General features: G+C 45.8%; 3 protein-coding genes across 3 annotated transcripts in view; 2 read left to right on the forward strand and 1 right to left on the reverse strand.

The window, feature by feature from the left end:
* Positions 1–7,896, forward strand: part of LOC147110347 (uncharacterized) — a 31,893-nt gene extending 23,997 nt beyond the window's left edge. Inside the window, exon 2 of the mRNA XM_086000263.1 lies at positions 6,446–7,896. Coding sequence (XP_085856389.1) covers positions 6,601–7,743 — 1,143 coding nt within the window. The 5' untranslated portion in view covers positions 6,446–6,600 and the 3' untranslated portion in view covers positions 7,744–7,896. The remainder of the gene's footprint in view (positions 1–6,445) is intronic.
* The window catches only part of chlsn (cholesin), a 437,761-nt gene that overhangs the window by 286,221 nt on the left and 132,571 nt on the right, over positions 1–18,969 (reverse strand). The gene's annotated exons all lie outside the window — the stretch shown is intronic.
* Positions 13,206–18,969, forward strand: part of gper1 (G protein-coupled estrogen receptor 1) — an 80,407-nt gene continuing 74,643 nt past the window's right edge. Inside the window, exon 1 of the mRNA XM_086000266.1 lies at positions 13,206–17,301. The gene's annotated coding sequence lies outside the window, so the exon portion shown is untranslated. The remainder of the gene's footprint in view (positions 17,302–18,969) is intronic.

An 18,969-nucleotide genomic window follows, 5' to 3' on the forward strand; every position in this document is an offset into this window, starting at 1 on the left:
CCGCCAATCCATGGGTACTGTTCCAGAGTCTGTCGAATTTTGGAAGATGACCAGTAATGCATCTACTATTTCTAGGGCCACTTCCTTAAGTACCCTAGGATGTAGATTATCAGGCCCTGGGGATTTATTGGCCTTCAATCCCGTCAATTTCTCTAACACCATTTCCCTACAAATACTGATTTCTATCAGTTCCTCCCTTTCATTAGACCCTATGTTCCCCGACATCTCTCGGGGGTTATTTGTGTCCTCCTTTGTGAAGACAGAACTAAAGTATGTATTTAATTGGTCTGCCATTTCTTTGTTCCCCATTATAAATTTTCCTGATTCTGACTGCAAGGGACCTACGCTTGACTTCACCAATCTTTTTCTCTTCACATATCTATAAAAGCTTTTACAGTCAGTTTTTATGTTCCTTGCAAGCTTACTCTCATACTCTATTCCCCCCTCTTAATTAATCCCTTTGGGTATACTGTATTGGCCTTGGAGGGAGTGCAGCGTAGGTTTACCAGAATGATACCCGGACTTCAAATGTTAAGTTACGAGGAGAGATTACACAAATTAGGGTTGCATTCCCTAGAATTTAGAAGGTCAAGGGGTGATCTGATCGAATTTTTCAGGATATTAAGTGGAACTGATAGGGTAGATAGAGAGAAACTATTTCTGCTGGTTGGGGAGTCTAGGACTAGGGGGCATAGTCTAAAAATTAGAGCCAGACCTTTCAGGCGTGAAGTTAGGAAACACTTCTATACACAAAGGGTGGTAGAAGGTTGGAACTCACTTCCGCAAACGGCAGTTGATGCTGGATCAATTGTTAATTTTAAATCTGAGATTGATAGCTTTCTGTTAACCACAGGTATTTAGGGATATGGGCCAAAGGTGGGTATATGGAGTTAGATCGCAGATCAGCCACGATCACATTGAATGGCGGAACAGGCTCGAGGGGCTGAATGGCCTCCTCCTGTTCCTATGTTCCTGTATGATTCTATGATACGGTTCCTCACCAACACCACCCCCCCACTTCCCAAATAAAACCAGTTTCCCACTCCAAGGTATGGAAACTCACTCACAGGGCAACCCCGACTAAACAGATTCAAACTCAACACCCTAGAATTAATATTTTTTTTTAATGTACTTTCAAATTTCAAGTTTCTAAAGAGGAGACTCTTTGAAAAGACGCTCCTTCTTTTACTATTTACTAATCTTCCCACATTACAACAGTGACCGCACTTATTTCATTGGCTGTAAAGCACTTTGGGACGTCCGGAAGTCGTGAAAGGCGCTATAGAAATGCAAGTCTTACTTTTCTTTATATTACCCCTCACTCAGAACACGGTAACAGCAAGTAACCGCGGGCTCTCAAACCCAGACAAGCAACGTCAAATAGTTAAAGGTGTCAAGTTCAAGATTAGTTGCAGAATTCAAACTATTTCTTGCATTTCCCAATATATAAACTGGTCAATGATTCAGGACAAGCCAAGGTTACCGAAATGAGGATGTGAGTATTTTCTTTAGTTTGAAATGTCAGGTGAGCATAGCCCGGCAGCGACCTTATTAACAGCTTACACATTAAAAATTGCAATATGCTCAACCGTAAAAGCGAATTAAAAATAAAGGACACTTCTAAATAATCCAATTTAGACAAGACAGGTGAGATGAAAATGTCCACCTGAAAAATGCCAAAGTCCAATTTAAAAATAAATCGAAAGATCGATGTTCCAGCCTTCAGAATCACAGAATCACAGAAACCCCACAGTGCAGATAGAGGCCATTTTGGCCCATCGAGCCTGCACCGACACATATCCCACCCGATCCCCCTACACCAACACATATCCCACCCTATCCCCGTAACCCCACGTATTTAATCCCCCTAACACTAAGGGTCAATTTTATCATAGCCAATCATTTAACGAGAAAGGATTGATTAACAATCTTGTTGTGCTTGGTCCCTTGGGGAGGAGCGATCATAATATGATAGAATTCTTTATTAAGATGGAGAGTGAAGTAGCTGACTCAGAGACTAGGGTCCTGAATTTAAATAAAGGAAACTATGATTGTATGAGGCGCGAGTTGGCTAGGATGGATTGGGGAACATTACTTAAAGGGTTGACGGTGGATAGGCAATGGCAAACATTTAAAGATCACATGGATGAACTACAGAATTTGTTCATCCCTGTCTGGCATAAAAATAAAACAAAAGAGGTGGTGCAACCGTGGCTAACAAGGGAAATTAGGGATAGCATAAGATCCAAGGAGAGGAATATATAAATTGGCCAGAAAAAGCAGCAAACCTGAGGATTGGGAGCAGTTTAAGATTCAGCAAAGGAGGACAAAGGGATTAATTAAGAGGGGGAAAATAGAGTATGAGAGTAAGCTTTCAGGGAACATAAAAACTGACTGTAACAGCTTCTACAGACATGTGAAGAGAAAAAGATTGGTGAAGTCAAGCATAGGTCTCGCAGTCAGAATCAGGGGAATTTATAATGGGGAACAAAGAAATGGCTGACCAATTAAATACATACTTTGGTTCTGTCTTCACAAAGGAGGACACAAATAACCTCCCAGAGATGTCGGGGAACATAGGGTCTAATGAGAGGGAGGAACTGAATTAAATCAGTATTTGTAGGGAAATGGTGTTAGGGAAATTGACGGGATTGAAGACCAATAAATCCCCAGGGCCTGATAATCTACATCCTAGGGTACTTAAGGAAGTGGCCCTAGAAATAGTAGATGCATTGCTGGTCATCTTCCAAAATTCTATAGACTCTGGCACAGTTCCCATGGATTGGAGGGTAACTAATGTAACCCCACTATTTAAAAAAGGTGGTAGAGAGAAAACGGGGAGTTATAGACCGGTAAGCCTGACATCGGTAGTGGGGAAAATGCTAGAGTCCATTATAAAAGATGTAATAGCAGAGCACTTGGAAAAGGTGACAGGATCGGACAAAGTCAACATAGATTTACAAAAGGTAAATCGTGCTTGACTAATCTACTGGAATTTTTTGAGGATGTAACTGGTAGAATACATAAGGGAGAACCAGTGGATGTGGTGTATTTGGACTTTCAGAAGGCTTTCGATAAGGTCCCACATAAGAGATTAGCGTGCAAAGTTAAAGCACATGGGATTAGGGGTAAGGTACTGTCTTGGATATTGGTTGGCAGACAGGAAGCAAAGAGTTGGAATAAACGGGTCTTTTTCCAAGTGGCAAGTAGTGACTAGTAGGGTACCGCAGGGATCGGTGCTAGGACCCCAGCTATTCACAATATATATTAATGATCTAGACGAGGGAACTAGATGCGAGGTTATCCACTTTGGGGGCAAAAACAGGAAGACAGATTATTACCTGAATGGCAATAGATTGGGAGAAGGGGATGTGCAACGAGACCTGGGTGTCCTTGTGCACCAGTCGCTGAAGGTAAGCATGCAGGTGCAACAGGCGGTTAAGGCGGCAAATGGTATGTTGGCCTTCATAGCGAGAGGATTCGAGTACAGGAGCAAGGATGTCTTGCTGCAGTTGTACAGGGCTTTGGTGAGACCACACCTTGAGTATTGCGTGCAGTTTTGGTCGTCTTATCTGAGGAAGGATGTTCTTGCCATGGAGGGAGTGCAGCTAAGATTCACCAGACTGATACCTGGGATGGCAGGAATGAAGTATGAGGAGAGATTGGGTCGATTGGGTTTATATTCGCTGGAGTTCAGAAGAATGAGAGGGGATCTCATTGAAATTTATAAAATTCTAACAGGACTAGACAGACTAGATGCAGGAAGGATGTTCCCGATGGTGGGGGAGTCCAGAACCAGGGGTCACAGTCTAAGGATAAGGGGTAAGCCATTTAGGACAGAGTTGAGGAGGAATTTCTTCACCCAGAGAGTGGTGAACCTGTGGAATTCTCTACCACAGAAGGCAGTTGAGGCCAATTCATTAAATATATTCAAGAAGGAGTTAGATATATTTCTTGAGGCTAAAGGGATCAAGGGATATAGGGAGAAAGCAGGGACAGGGCACTGAATTTAAATGATCAGCCATGATCTCATTAAATGGCGGAGCAGGCTCGAGGGGCCGAATGGCCTACTCCTGCTCCTATCTTCTATGTTTCTATGTAATGCGACGGGAGGAAAAGTGATAAAATGCAAGGTGAACCCGATGGACTAGAATTGTCTCGGTGCGGCAAGGGCAACAGGGACCTTGGTGAACGATGGGACAGACAGTCTCGCCCCTGAACTCATCAGATTTATGGATTGAGAAACAAACAGAGGAATAATAGAGAAGGAAATGGGGTGAATTAGAGTCAAATCAGGTACAGAAAGAGGGGAAGAAAGATTGGATTAAGAGAGAGAGAGAAAAGAGAGACAGAAAGGAAAAGTAAGAGAAATATTTTTTTTTTTTTTTTTTAAATCGCCAACTGTGGCGGAAACCACATCAGGACAGTAACACAATTCACTATGTTTAGCCAATGTTGTTATCGCTCCACGTTATGTACGGAACTTGGTTGGGTTATCGGGGCAGGGTCCCTTTAAGAGTCGTCGATTGTGTGATGACGTCATAGCCCTGCGACGAGGCAGAGTCCCTCAGTTCATGCGGAGAGTTAATAAAGTTAACACGCGTTTTTCTTTGCTGCTAGGAAAGTCTCGCAGTCTGTTGATTTCCATCGACTCCTACACAACAACAATTTACTACCTGCAGGAATGAGACGCCATATTTTAAATTATACCCTTTCTGGGCCGAAGAGGTTGAGTGTAGGTTGAGTGTAGGAACATAAAACTTCTCCTTAAAAAGGTCCTCACGCTGTTAAGTACCAGCCCTAACTTTCTGCGCCGAGTATAATGGGCAATTAATGCACAAATGCAGCAACTTCATGAAACTCACGGGGAGGTTGAGGGCGAGCTGCTGTTTCCGCGAGGATAGAGATTCCAGCAATGTGTGGCGATTTGCAATTCAAGGGGTAACGCTTCCTCGCCACAAGTTGCCGGACGATTTACACATTAATAACGGTGCGCGCCATTAAACTAACCGGTATTTTGGCAGCAAAGCCTGGACCACTGTGTTTCAGATTTACTTGTCAGAGCACCGGACTGTATTGGAATATAGTTGGAAAAAAACCACATTGCTGCCACCTTGTGGCTGGACCATTCAAATAGATTCATCATTAGCAAGGCCATCCAGTCCCTCTTAACATAGAAACATAGAAGATAGGAGCAGGAGTAGGCCATTTGGCCCCTCGAGCCTGCTCCGCCATTCAGTGCGATCATGGCTGATCATCCAAATTCAGTACCCTTAAGCTTGTTCAACCAGCAGTTCTTTCTCCCCATCACCGCATCCAGCTGTTTTTGAGGCAGTGGTTTTGAAAGCGAGTGGGGCAGCACCCGAGAAGAGCGAATCTTTCATAATGTCAGCCAGCACTGGGGGCCAGGGAGGGAAGTTTGGTGATCAGCGGTTTGGTGAGAATTAAGTCAACGGAGTAGGAGTTGGGTCTCATGGGCGAGAGGAGCTCGGGGAAGGTATGAGGGGAGAGAAACGAGAGAGAGAGAACACGAGTTCAGGGCTAGGGGGGAGAGGGGGGCAGAAAGCAGCAGAGGCAGCTAAACAAGTGGTCTCAGTCTGAAGTCCATGAGTTCCTTGCACTTGCTGTTGGAGGCGAGAGTGGAGGGGGGCCAGGGAGTTGGGAGTAGAGAAAATGGTTATCTGGATCCTGGAGCAAAGGGTAGTTTTTGGCATAGGAGGACGGAGTGCCAATAGCACTTAATGTGGTCCAGCCAGATCTGGCGATGGATGGATGAACCTGTTGTGTACCAGATATGCTCAAATCTGTAAAACTCTGGCTTGAGGGAGCTAAAATGGGGGCCATACCAGCAGGGGGGGGGGGGGGGGGGGGACCAGAATGGGAAAGAGTAAAGGTTGTGACAAAAGAAGGAACTTGCATTTATATAGCGCTTTTTATATGACCTCTGGATGTCCCAAAGCGCTTCATAGCCAATGAAGTAGTCACTGTTGTAATGTAGGAGACGTGGCAGCCAATGTGCACACAGCAAGCTCCCAGAAACGACAGAGATAAATGACCCAATAATGTATCACCGATGTTGGTTGAGGGATAAATATTGGCCAGGACACCGGGGAGAACTCCCCCGCTCTTCTTCGAATAGTGCCGTGAGATCATTTACGTTCAGCTGAGGGGGCAGACGGGGCCTCGGCTTAATGTCTCATCTGAAAGACGGCACCTCTGACAGTGCAGCGCTCCCTCAGCGCTGCACTGGAGTGTCAGCCAGCCCTAGATCATGTGTTCAAGTCTTTAGAATGGGGTTCGAACCCATGACCTTCTGACACTGAGACGAGAGTGCTACCACTGAACCAGGGCCGACACCCAAAATCAATCTTTACTTCGTTACAATTCGTCAAAATATTTTTTTGGTAGGTAAAAATTAACTAGTCATTTTTTTTGTTCTTCACAGGTTGAAAACTGAACTGTTGGGCTGTTTTTTCTCAACTCATTTTGCTGAATCGAATGCCATAGATTCGAATTCAGGATACAAACTGGCTGCATTACAGCACAACACCGTACACCACTGAGTGAGTCGATCTACGAGGGAAGAGTGCAGCTACAACAATGGCTTCGCAAGATACTCCCCACAACGAGTCCCTGTTCTCAGGTTACTTCAACTCTACTCACTCTCCCTCCGACAATGGCTATTCCACACATACTCCTTCAGGTTTTGACAACTCCGACATTAGCAATTCCACACATACTCCTTCAGATTCTGACAACTCCGCAATCATTGAGGTTATGAGAGCACAAGATATAATCTCAAGAAGCGTTTACATCTACAGCGTATTTGGACTTGTTGGGCTCCTAACGGGCATCTTCATCCTGGTCATTTATATCGGAAACTACAGGAAGAAAAAGAAATTCGAAACACTCGACGTCATTCTTTTCTCCCTGACAGTGGCAGATCTCACACTCATCCTTTTCTCACTCACTGATATAGTCAGACCAGACGCCGTAGAAACCACCGCTCTGGGCTGTGCAGTCCTCTCGTTTTTCTTCAACGCCTCCTACTTCTACACGGAATACATTCACGTTGTGATTTCCTTCTTCTTAGTGTGTGACCACATTGCGCTGGCGAGGAGAGTCCTGAATAAGCCGCTCATCTCCATCTTGGCTGCAATGGGCCTAAGCATCCTCTTCTCCGTCCTGGTCACGGCGCTAACTGGGGCCGGGCGAGACCCGAACGAGGCAGTGAACTGTCACGTCGACCCACTGGAGGCCCCGCCCGAGTACAGTATCGTCAAGTTTGTCTTCGGATTTCTGATGCCGACGCTCGTCATCCTGGGCTTTACCCTGCATTTCCTGATTCATCCCACGTGTTTGCGGAATTCGCAGGACCTGCAAGACTGCAGGGAGCGCGTCCACCCGCACCGGGTGTTTCTGGCGCTGGTCACAGTGACTTTTATTTGCCGGCTCGTTTATAACGTTCTACTCCTTCTCCGACCGCAAGAGGTCAGAAACCGCCACGGCTATCTGATAAAAGGGGCGATCATGATTATTGGGGAGCTGATCATGTTCGCTGGGAGCTGCCTGTGCCTGGTGTCCATCGTCATTTTTCAGGAGATGAGGAAGGACGCGGCCATGGAAACCCTGAGGTGCATCACCGAGCCTTGCCGAGGGATCAACACCAACAGAAACCACTACGTCGTGAGTTCCAACATTGAGATCAAAGATGACCCTGACGAGACCACTTCTATCTACTGAAGCCCATCTCTTCGCCCAGACAACAGAACATCTGTAACAGCCAACTCAACCAAACCAGTGACAAATTCTACTGCTTCATTCTATCCCAATAAAAACTTTCTTCTTTTTTGAAGCAGGGTTTCATCTGGTTCCACTTGCTTGGGTTGTGGGGCGGGGAGGGGGAGGGGGAGGGGGAGAACATCCCCGGGTCCTTTTGAGGCGCAGGGCTGGGTGACCTGCTCCCAGTCTCAATCCTCCTGCCGATGCCCTTCTGGAAGAAACTACTGTGATGTACATGACAGCAGCCGAGGGGCGACTTTCCTTTACCTCGTTGGAAAGTGCTTCACCAGTAGAGAGGCGGAGGATGGAAACTTTGAATGTGGATGATCCACAGAACAATGCCAAGTCCTGAACACTGACTATTAATGATGGGGGGGGGGGGGGGGGGGGGGGGGAGGGGGGGGGGCGGGGGGTTAGCAAGGAATAGGTGAGACAGCAGCACACAGTATTGATCTATCCTTATATAAGTCATAATATATATGGCAATAGAAAGGATCATTCTCTTCTTTGGTCTGGAACCAAGAAAGATACTGGTTTTAGGTGCTGTTTTTCACATCAAAATAGATGCAGTTGCTATAAGATGTTCAAACATCTTCAATGGATCAAGCTGCAGAATGTAGGTTACAAAGCTGTAGGCTTTCGATAAGGTCCCGCATAAGAGGTTAGCGTGCAAAATTAAGGCACATGGGATTGGGGGCAAGGTACTGACTTGGATAGAGAACTGGTTGGCGGACAGAAAGCAAAGAGTTGGAATAAACGGGTCATTTTCCGAGTGGCAGGCAGTGACGAGTGGGGTACCGCAAGGATCGGTCCTAGGACCCCAGCTGTTCACAATATATATTAATGATCTGGACGAGGGAATTGGATGTAATATCTCCAAATTTGCAGATGACACAAAGCTGGGTGGGAGGGTAAGCTGTGAGGAGGATGTCGTGAGGAGGATGTCGTGAAACTCCAGTACGATTTGGACAGGTTGGGTGATTGGGCAGAAACATGGCAAATGCACTATAATGTGGATAAATGTGAGGTTATCCACTTTGGTGGCAAAAACAGGAAGGCAGATTATTATTTGAATGGCAATAGATTGAGAGAAGGGGAAGTGCAAAGAGACCTGGGTGTCCTTGTGCACCAGTCGCTGAAGGTAAGCATGCAGGTGCAGCAGGCAGTTAAGAAGGCAAATGGTATGTTGGCCTTCGTAGCAAGAGGGTTCGAGTACAGGAACAAGGATGTCTTGCTGCAGTTGTACAGGGCCTTGGTGAGACCACATGTTGAGTATTGTGTGCAGTTTTGGTCGCCTTATCTGAGGAAGGATGTTCTTGCCATGGAGGGAGTGCAGCGAAGATTCACCAGGCTGATACCTGGGATGGCAGGAATGACGTATGAGGAGAGATTTTGTCAATTGGGCTTATACTCACTGGAGTTTAGAAGTTTGAGAGGGGATCTCATCGAAACCTATAAAATTCTGTCAGGTCTGGACAGACTAGATGCAGAAAGGATGTTTCTGATGGCCGGGGAGTCCAGAACCAGGGGTCATAGTCTAAGGATAAGGGGTAAGCCATTTAGGACTGAAATGAGGAGGAATTTCTTCGCCCAGAGAGTGGTGAACCTGTGGAATTCTCTGCCACAGAGGGCGGTGGAGGCCAGTTCATTAAATATATTCAAGAAAGAGTTGGATATATTTCTTGAGGCTAACGGGATCAAGGGATATGGGGAGAAGGCAGGGACAGGGTACTGAATTTGGATGATCAGCCATGATCTCATTGAATGGCGGAGCAGGCTCGAAGGGCCGAATGGCCTACTCCTGCTCCTATCTTCTATGTTCCAAGGAATATCAACTCCTAAAACCGCAGGACTTGCTGCTTCCTTTCACAGCCTATTTACCAACGAGGCCACAGGTTATACAACTTGAACAGCATCATAACTCCGAGGCACCCGGACTGGGAAAAGAAAAACCCGCGTTCTATTCTAGCGGTCAATAAATCCACAGATCAAGCCCTGCAACTACCCACGGGCAGTCAATTTAATTGATGGCATCACATTAAGAGTGAACACTAATGAGCTGTTAAACAACACTTGCTGTGCGCAGAAAGTGACGAGGGTTACGCATTTTAATTTTTTGCCTCTTACTGAAGAAGTGGAGCATTGCTGTAACTGCGGTGAACTGAAAGAATGGGCTTGGACGAGAGATTTGGCGTAAAACTGGTCACGCACCCAAGTCGGCTGGTTGAGAAGAAGCGGTTCGTAGAGCTACGTGCCTGCAGTACAGCTCTGCCTTTAGTCGAAAAATTGTAAAACTTGTTTCACCATCGGCACCGAAAAAAAATCCCACTTTTACATTGTGGATCCTGTTCAACCTTTAGGAACCACAGCCGTCCAACATGGTGAACTGTGCTGTTGAGGCCCATTGATCCAGCTGATTCCACTGCAAAGTACGGAGTGGGGAAGACGAACAAATGACTCTTTGTTAAACTTGTGAACACTTGCCAATGCAGGACGAGCACAAGAAGTTATTAAAGATTGCACTGCAGTCAAGAGTAACAGTGCCTGCCAGAAGATTGCAAAGTGGTTTCAAAGCCCATATAATTCCGTGGACAAAAGCAAAAGTGGCATCAGCTCCTGCAAGGCCGCTTGAATACATATCTACAAATGGCATCTAAAGATCAACTTGGAAAAACATGCACTTTCGTAATATATAAAAATGATGCAAAAATTACAGCTTCCTTCCTTGAATACCTTGGTTCTGATCTTGAAAAGCTAAATGCTAACGGTTCTTGGATTATAGATCTTATCTGACTGTGTCCATCTTTTGAAGGATACTAAACGTAAAAAGTTCAGTACTATCTTAAAGGGAACAAAACTGTTTAACTGTACGTGAATGTATTAAACACGTTAGCTCAGCCTACAGCGCTTAAAGCATCAAATGAATTTGTTTGGTGCTTGTGGACAGCATGAATTTTGGGGAACTGACTTAAAACGTCACTAACTCTTACGCAGACTGTTCAAAAATCTATGAAGGAGGTTGACTTATCGGAGGAATTGTTAGACTATAAAAGAGCCAAGATCCATCTACTTCGCCTTCGACCATCCTGGTACCATCTACCATCACATGATACGATAATAGAACTCAATCTCCAATCAATCAGTCTACAGCAGACCCAGACAGGAGGCGAGGAAGCCCTCAGTGGTGGAGAGCTTTGGGAAGCATGGGCCCAAAGTCACCTGTACCTCCCGAGCACGCTGCACTCACCACATGTCGCGTCTCAAATTACTCAGATACTGTGTCCCAAAATATCATCAGCCAACTTGGCGCCACAATATTGTACAATTGGTATTGCTTGTGTGCCACCTGGCCAGATGTTAAATCAGGGCAGGAAATGAAACAAAGGTATGTGACTGCAGCCTACGGGTCACACACGTGGCACTCCAGGCTTCGGCAAATGGCCCGGGAAACCCATTTTATTTGCATTCATTTGGGCAATAGTTATTATAGAATTACTGTGTAAAGAATGTGCACTGTCATAAGGCAGTTTTGATTTGTGTGCGTCACCGATTCCTGAAAGTGCGAGTTTTAAAAAGGTGACGGGGACACCTTACCTCCTGCTTCCTTTCCCGCTTTAGTTAAAAAGCAAATCGGCCAAACAGCAGAGACCAGCAGCGTTTATTCCCCCAGCTTATGGTTTTTGAATGTCGTTTCCCATTACCCACTGACTAACCCACTGACTACGCTAGAAGCATTTTATTTCCCCCCCCCCCCCCCCGCCCCCCGTGACATAGAAACATAGAAGATAGGAGCAGGAGTAGGCCATTCAGCCCTTCAAGCCTGCTCCGCCATTCAACGAGATCATGGCTGATCATCCAAACCCTAGCACCCGGTCCCTACACCGACAGCCATCCCACCCAAGCCCTATCCCCATAACCCCACGTATTTAATCCCCCCTAACACGAAGGGCCAATTTTTTATCATGGCCAATCAACCTAACCCGCACATCTTTGGACTGTGGGAGGAAACCGGAGCACCCGGAGGAAACCCACGCAAACACGGGGAGAATGTGCAAACTCCACACAAATTAATTTAATCTGGATAAAACAAAAGCCATGACTCTGCAGAGTTCACTTAGTTGACTGAAATAAGAAGTTCTCTTTCCTTTTGAAAGAAAGCTTTTCTCAGCACTCCACTGTAATGTAGTGACGGTAAAGCAGTAAATGCTTGTCACTGCAAAGTATTGCTACATTATCTCTGGCTACACCAAGTCTGGTAACAGGTAGTCAACTGGAACACCAAGCTGCTGATTTGGAAGCCCTTCAGTGGGTCTCAGGGGCGAGTTTATTCGCACGTTACTGACTGACTCAGCTCAGCTGGTTATGAAGGCAGTAGCTCGGCCATAAAAGTCCCAAGTTCGATCCCATAAGAATATAATCATAATCATAATCAACTTTATTGTCATTGTTAGTGCACAAGTGCAGTACAACGAAATGTAGGCTTGCGGCTCCCGAGAGTGTACATTTAGATTAAGACATTTAACATTCAACATACATTTGGCTTGTAATACATTAACATAAACATAACCATAATAAAGTGCATTGGCAGATGTGCAGGCTTTAGAGTTTATTTGTGGAGTTCAGTAGGATGACAGCCCTGGGAAAGAAGCTGTTCCTAAATCTGGTCGTTCGGGTGCGAATGCATCTGTAGCGTCTCCCAGATGGCAGGAGGGCGAACAGACTGGCTGGGGTGGGTAGGGTCTTTGATGATGGACCGTGACCTCCGTAAACAGCGTTTCTGGTATATGTGCTCTATGGTCGGTAGCCATATAAGGAAGGAGCGCACGTCAACCCAAGCACCCCACCCACCTGCCCCTTCAACCACCGTCTGCCCCACCTGTGACAGAGACTGTAGGTCCCGCATTGGGCTCATCAGTCACCTGAGAACTCATTTTTAGTGTGGAAGCAAGTCATCCTTGGTTCCCGAGGGACTGCCTGAGAGAGATGAGGAGTAAGAGCAGGAGCAGGCCATTCGGCCCCTCGAGCCTGCGGCGCCATTCAGTAAGATCATGGCTGATCTTCGACCTCAACTCCACTTTCCCGCACTATTCCCATATCCGTCAGTTCCCTTAGTATCCAAAAATCTATTGATCTCTGCTTTGAATAAACTGAACGAACCTCATGCTCAAGTCTGTGCTCTTGCTTTAACACTAAATAACACCACAATATACAAAGTCCCATAACCATATCAGAAATCAATTAAAACTTCAAATAAACTACTTTTAACCAGAAACCCAAAACTTCTTCAACAAAACTAGTAAATACCAGTTCTATACCAGTCCTATTGGCACTCTAATAACTCCTCGTTTTCACTTGATGTTATCTAACCATATAATGTCAATTAGCCTCAGCATCTTGGAGTTTGTGGGGGGGGGCGGGAGGGGTTGAAGAGAGGGAACTTAACTAGGATAACATTTCTACTGTTTCATGTCACTCGCATGTCCAACCAACAGCCATCATCTCCTACTTTTACTGAGGCTGTAGTCTTTCTCAACATTCCTGTCTCCTCTGACTTCAAATGGAATTCCCTCACCTTCTCCATTAGTAAAGTTGCCTGAAGAAGCTTCATTTCCTTTGCTGAACACTTTCCCCCCTCCCCGCCTCAACAGCTCTTAACTCTCAATGAAGCCCAGGCCCATCCCAAACTGAAATATTGCTCCCTGATCTGATGAGGCTGCTCTAGCAGCTCTCTCATACAGCTGGGCAGGATACAAGAAAAATAATCTGTTCAAGAGCTGATCTCCCGCCTCCAGCCAGCAACATCTGTCCGTCGCAGGCTCGCTAATCTTGCTCTGGTTTATCGACGTTCCTCGGTGCTGCGCTAACCGCTCCCCTCTTGATCCTCTTAAGCAACCTCCGGCCTTTGCTTCCTCCTCCCAATGTCCCCGCTGTGCTGACATTCAGACTCATCTACTCCAGCTCATCCTTCCCTAGGTCCCCCAGAAACCGTGGGACTCCCTGCCTCCCTCAGTCTTTCCTTCCTCTGACAATCTTCAAGCTTTTGAAAGCCAGGACCAGCATCAGCTAATCACCACATCCTCTTTTACTCATTTCAGACAGACCACGCATCAAATCAGAAAAAATTGAATTATATCCCAAATTATATTACCCCTATCTGCACGAATCCCAACCTTCGAGTCATGCTCAAATTATAATCTATAACCAGTGGTGCTGGGAGGAAAAAAATAAGAACTTACATTTTTACATCAATTGGCACAGATGTTTATGAGAACCCAAGTGGAAAGGGGGACAATGGTTACGAAATGGCTAAAATACACTTACTTTAATTTTACTGTATCTTTTCTATGACCTGAGGTGATTGCCAAAAGAACCAAAGGCGACGTAAGAAAAAACTTTTTTCGCAGCGAGTGGTTAAGATGTGGGATGCACTGCCTGAAAGGGTGGTGGAGGCAGACTCAATCTTATCTTTCAAAAGGGAGTTGGATAAGTATCTGAAGGAAAATAATTTGCAGGGCTACGGGGAAAGGGCGGGAGAGTGGGACTAGCTGAGAGTCGGCACGGGCTGGACGGGCCGAATGGCCTTCTTCCGTGCTGTAACCATTCTATGACCTCCAGGATGCTTACTTCCACCTAGAAACCTTCTATACAAATTTCATAGGGCAAAAGAACCAGAGGGGAGATGATGAGAAATCTTTTTATGCAGCAAGTTATGATGATCTGGAATGCACTGCCTGAAAGGGTGGTAAAAGTAGATTTAATAGTAACTTTCAAAAGGGAATTGGGTGTATACTTGAAAAGGAAAAATTTGCAGGGCTAAGGGGAAAGAGCAGGGGGAGTGGGACTACAGGAAACTCTCGTTTAAACGGCACCTAAATATCCGGAATTCTCTATTAACCGGCAAAATTCTCACTCCGAAAACAACACCTCAATAACCGGCAATGTTGCCGAGTCCGAGTCTCCCGCGGTGGCCGAGTTAGTCAGTGGGGGTAGTTCTCCAAACCAACACGACTCGGCTTCTTGGCGCTGTCGGAAGCCGGAACACCTCAATAACAGGAGTCTGACTCTCCCGCGCTGCCGGGAGTACCCAATTACTGCATACTGCACATTTCTTGATTTTTAAAAATTTTTGTTTGTTAAAAATAGCCTCGGTAGATAACCCTCTCCGTCATCCGGAATTATTAATCAACCGGCACCATCCCGGTCCCGTCGGTGCCGGATACCAGAGAGTTTCCTGTAATTGGATAGCTCTTTCAAAGAGCCCACACAGGCACGATGGGCTGAATGGCCTCCTGTGCTGTATGTATGATTCTGTGATGATTAATGAAACAAAAGGTCTCAAATCCATCAGTAATCAGAAGCAGAGGTGCCTTAGCTACCCATTATATTGCTTGCAGCACTATTTCTTTCTGTCTCTGTCTGGCTTCCTTGCTCCGTGTCCGTCACTCAATGTCTCTGTCTCCCTCTCACTCTCCATCTATTTCTCACTCTGCCCGTCTTTCTCAGTCTTGTTTCTCGGTAATAAAACAATAGATATTGTCCTGGATTCAAACCACTTGATGGCTCTGTGCAGAAGCAAAGCTGTGAACTGAAGTAGCACACAGCACAATCCAGTGACTCGAATCGGATACTACAATAAATAGAATTATGTAGCATGTAGGATGTCATTACATTTCCATCCAGTGGCAAGGACTGGGTACTACAGTAACACAATACTTCACCACATTCAACTTTGAAGCAGTTTTCTGCTAGTGCATATCAAATAACTAGGTCCCAAACACATCTACCTAGACTCGGAAACCTGGTCAAGCCTCCATATCTATTATCAAGACAACCTCCACCTTCACAATGCTTCCAATCTTCCCTCAACCCCACCTCTGCTGAAACCCTTATCTGTGCTTTCCTCATCTCCAGAGGTCCACCCTACTTGAAGTCCAATTTGTGCAAAAACCTCACCATTCGCATGCTGTCCTGCACTAAATCGCGTTCAGTCACCCCTGTTCTCATCAACACCCATTGGCTACTCATTAGCCAATGCAATGAATTCAAAACTCTTCTTCACAAATCTTTTCACAGCATCACCCTACAATAACTCTGCAACATCTTCCAGCTCTAAATTCCAGGATGCGCCCTTCAGCCCTCCAACTTTGTTCTCCTGTACATCCCTCCCTTGTTCTGCAGATCAGCCGTACTCCCTGGAACTCCCTCCCGAAAACCTTGCTACTTCGCTACCCTCTTAAAATCCATTCGCTTCGACTGTTCAGTGCCTGTTTCTCCTCTGTGTGCTACTTCATGAGTGAGCAAGACCAGAATGAGTCAAATCTGCGCCGTGAACCCTCTTGAAAAGGCTGCAGTCTCAGGCGGAATCAAACTGTTCGCAACCTATTTGACCTCCGAGATGAGCTTCTGATCCCATATCGTTTCTATACAAAAATCTGCCTACTTCCATCTCTGTATTATCACCTGCCTCTGCCCCAACCTCAGACCAGTTGCTGCTACTAATGTACTCAAGATCCTTAAGGATATCGACAAGTTGCGGCATAAGAAGCGGTTTACCATGGCCCCCAAAATGACAACAACTTGTATTTATATAGCGCCTTTAACGTAGTAAAACATCCCAAGGTGTTTCACAGGAGCGTTATCAAACAAACTTTGACACCGAGCCACGTAAGGAGATATTAGGTGAGATGAGCAAAAGCTTGGTCAGAGGTAGGTTTTAAGGAGCGTCTTAAAAGGAGGAGAGAGGTGTAGCGAGGTGGAGAGGTTTAGGGAGGGAATTCCAGAGCTTAGGGCCCAGGCAGCTGAAGGCACGGCCACCAATGGTGGAAGGACTGAAATCGGGGATGCGCAAGAGGGCAGAGTTGGAGGAGCGCAGTGATCTCAAAGGCTTGTAGGGCTGGAGGAGTCCCTGTAAATGACCAGTGGGAATTGGATGGAGCTCAGAAAAGGGAATGTGAATAAACAGATCTGATATCACTACTTCACACAGGTGAGGTGGGGGGGTGAATGATTGGAATGGACTGCCCAGGAAGATGGTCAACGCTGATAACCTCAGTAATTTTAACAGGAAGTTGGACAGGCATTTGTTAAGAAAATCAATTGAAGGATATAGTTACTGAACTGTGTATTCTGTTTTTTTGAACTGTCCTGATGGATCAAAATGGCCTTTTCTGGTCCTGTGTGTTCTTGCATTCCTATGTAATTACTCTGACTTTTGTGCAATATAATTACAAATGCATGAGTTTGGTTCAGTCGGCAGCACTCTTGCCTCTCAGCCAGAAAGTTCAAGCACCACGCCAGGCCCTGAGGACATAATCTATTCTGGCACTGCAGAGTGGTGCGGGGGAGTGCTGCGTTATCAGAGCTGTCATTCTTCAGGCATTGAACCGAGGTCCTGTCCGCCCGTTCCTGTGGTTCAGGTGGGACATTAAAGATCCCACTGCGTTATTCCGAAGAGGAGCAGGGAGTTCTCCTGGGCAACGTTCCTCCCTCAACCAACGTCACCCCTGATGCTGTGAACTGGTAAACAATCACCTTGTTGTTTGTGGGATCTTGCCGTGTGCGAAACGGCTACCACATTTGCCTACATAATAAGTCACTGCACGTCAAAGCAATTATATGTGACGCGCTTTTGAGTTAGTTTTGAGCGATGTGTATCCAATTGTTTTTGTCATTAAAATAAATGTTTTGGCATCATTGCAATCTTGAAGCTTTGCACAGGGCATTGTAATAAAATATTGTCCCATTTTGTGGCACGATCCAATTTTAGCAGAACTGAAGCCACGTCAGTGCTACTGTAAATATAACAAGTAACTAAGGAAGGGGGGACGACAAAGAATCACTTCCACTGAATTGCGTAAATATACTGTCGTGTGAGGCTGATTGCTTCTATTTACCTTTAGCCTGAGCCATGATCTATACGGCTGTGGGTTGAGATCAAAGCCAATCGACTGACACCGTGTGGCTCTGATCCCAATTTCATGATTGATCAGCAGCTCTGGAGGCTAAGAAAATAGAATCAATGTCATGACGGTTAACTGAAAGGACAGGACTCCCTGTGGGCCCACAGAGGGCTGATCTCATTACTGGCGTTAGCAGAGAAACAGTGACAAAAGGCAGGTCGCCACTGAGGGGGAAATAAATCTATTTGTTAAAACATCTAGTAGTTTTGGGGGGTATGGGGCTGGGAATGAAGTGCTCCCCCTTCACTTATTCTTTCTTGTTCTAATGATAGAAGGGAAGGTGGAGTGCTGTCCTGTACTGGGAAGAGAGGCTGGCTCGGTCCAATTAATTCCTCACTGCACTAAAAGCAGTGTCCAGCACTGCCATGCAATATCGGCAACGAGTATTATGTTCTTCGATAGTTTTGGAGAAGAAAAAAAAGTTACTGGCCTCAACACAAAGATGAATGCAGAACAGTGCCCGGGCCCCGATGTACTGGGTGAGGCATTCATATTACAGTGGGCAGGTTAAGCCAGGGAAGACCACGTGGATTGGGTGAGGCGAATAGCATAAGTGCATTTAAGGGGAAGTTAGACAAACACACGAGGCAGAAAGGAGTAGAAGGTTATGCTGATGGAGTTAGATGAAGGGGGGGGGGGGGGGGGAAGGAAGCTCGTGTGGAGCATAAATGCCGGCAGAGACCAGTTGGGCCGAATGGCCCGTTACTGTGCTGTAAATTCAATGTAATTCTTTGTAATATGTAAATTAGGACAATTATGAGTTAGAAACGGGGGGGAAGAGGCAGGGGGAAGTGCAGAGAATGAAATAAGAACAAACCTATAAAACTCGCCGATATCTCAAATTACTTCTCTTTTCGACGTGGGGAGGGAGGCGGGTGGGGGGAGTCTTAAAAATGTTGCTGAAAAATGAAGCCCAGCAAATTCAGTCAACCATGCTAAACAGAAACAAATGAGGAAGAACATTCGGCCTGTCTTGATTCATCCATCCAGAAGAACCTACAGTCCCCATCACTGCATTCAGCTGTAGCCGCTTAAAATGATCCAAGGGTTTTAGCCTCCATTACAATAACAACTCATATTTATATAACGTAGTAAAACGTCCCAGCAGTATTATAAGACAAGAATTTGACACCGAACCACGTAAGGATAAATTAGGGCAGGTGACCAAAAGCTTGGTCAAAGAGGTAGGTTTTAAGGAACGTCTTAAAGGAGGAAAGAGATATAGCGA

This window comes from Somniosus microcephalus, chromosome 11 (assembly GCF_052327205.1).
Source record: "Somniosus microcephalus isolate GS21.2 chromosome 11, FLI_Smic_1.0, whole genome shotgun sequence".
Lineage (NCBI taxonomy): Eukaryota > Metazoa > Chordata > Chondrichthyes > Squaliformes > Somniosidae > Somniosus > Somniosus microcephalus.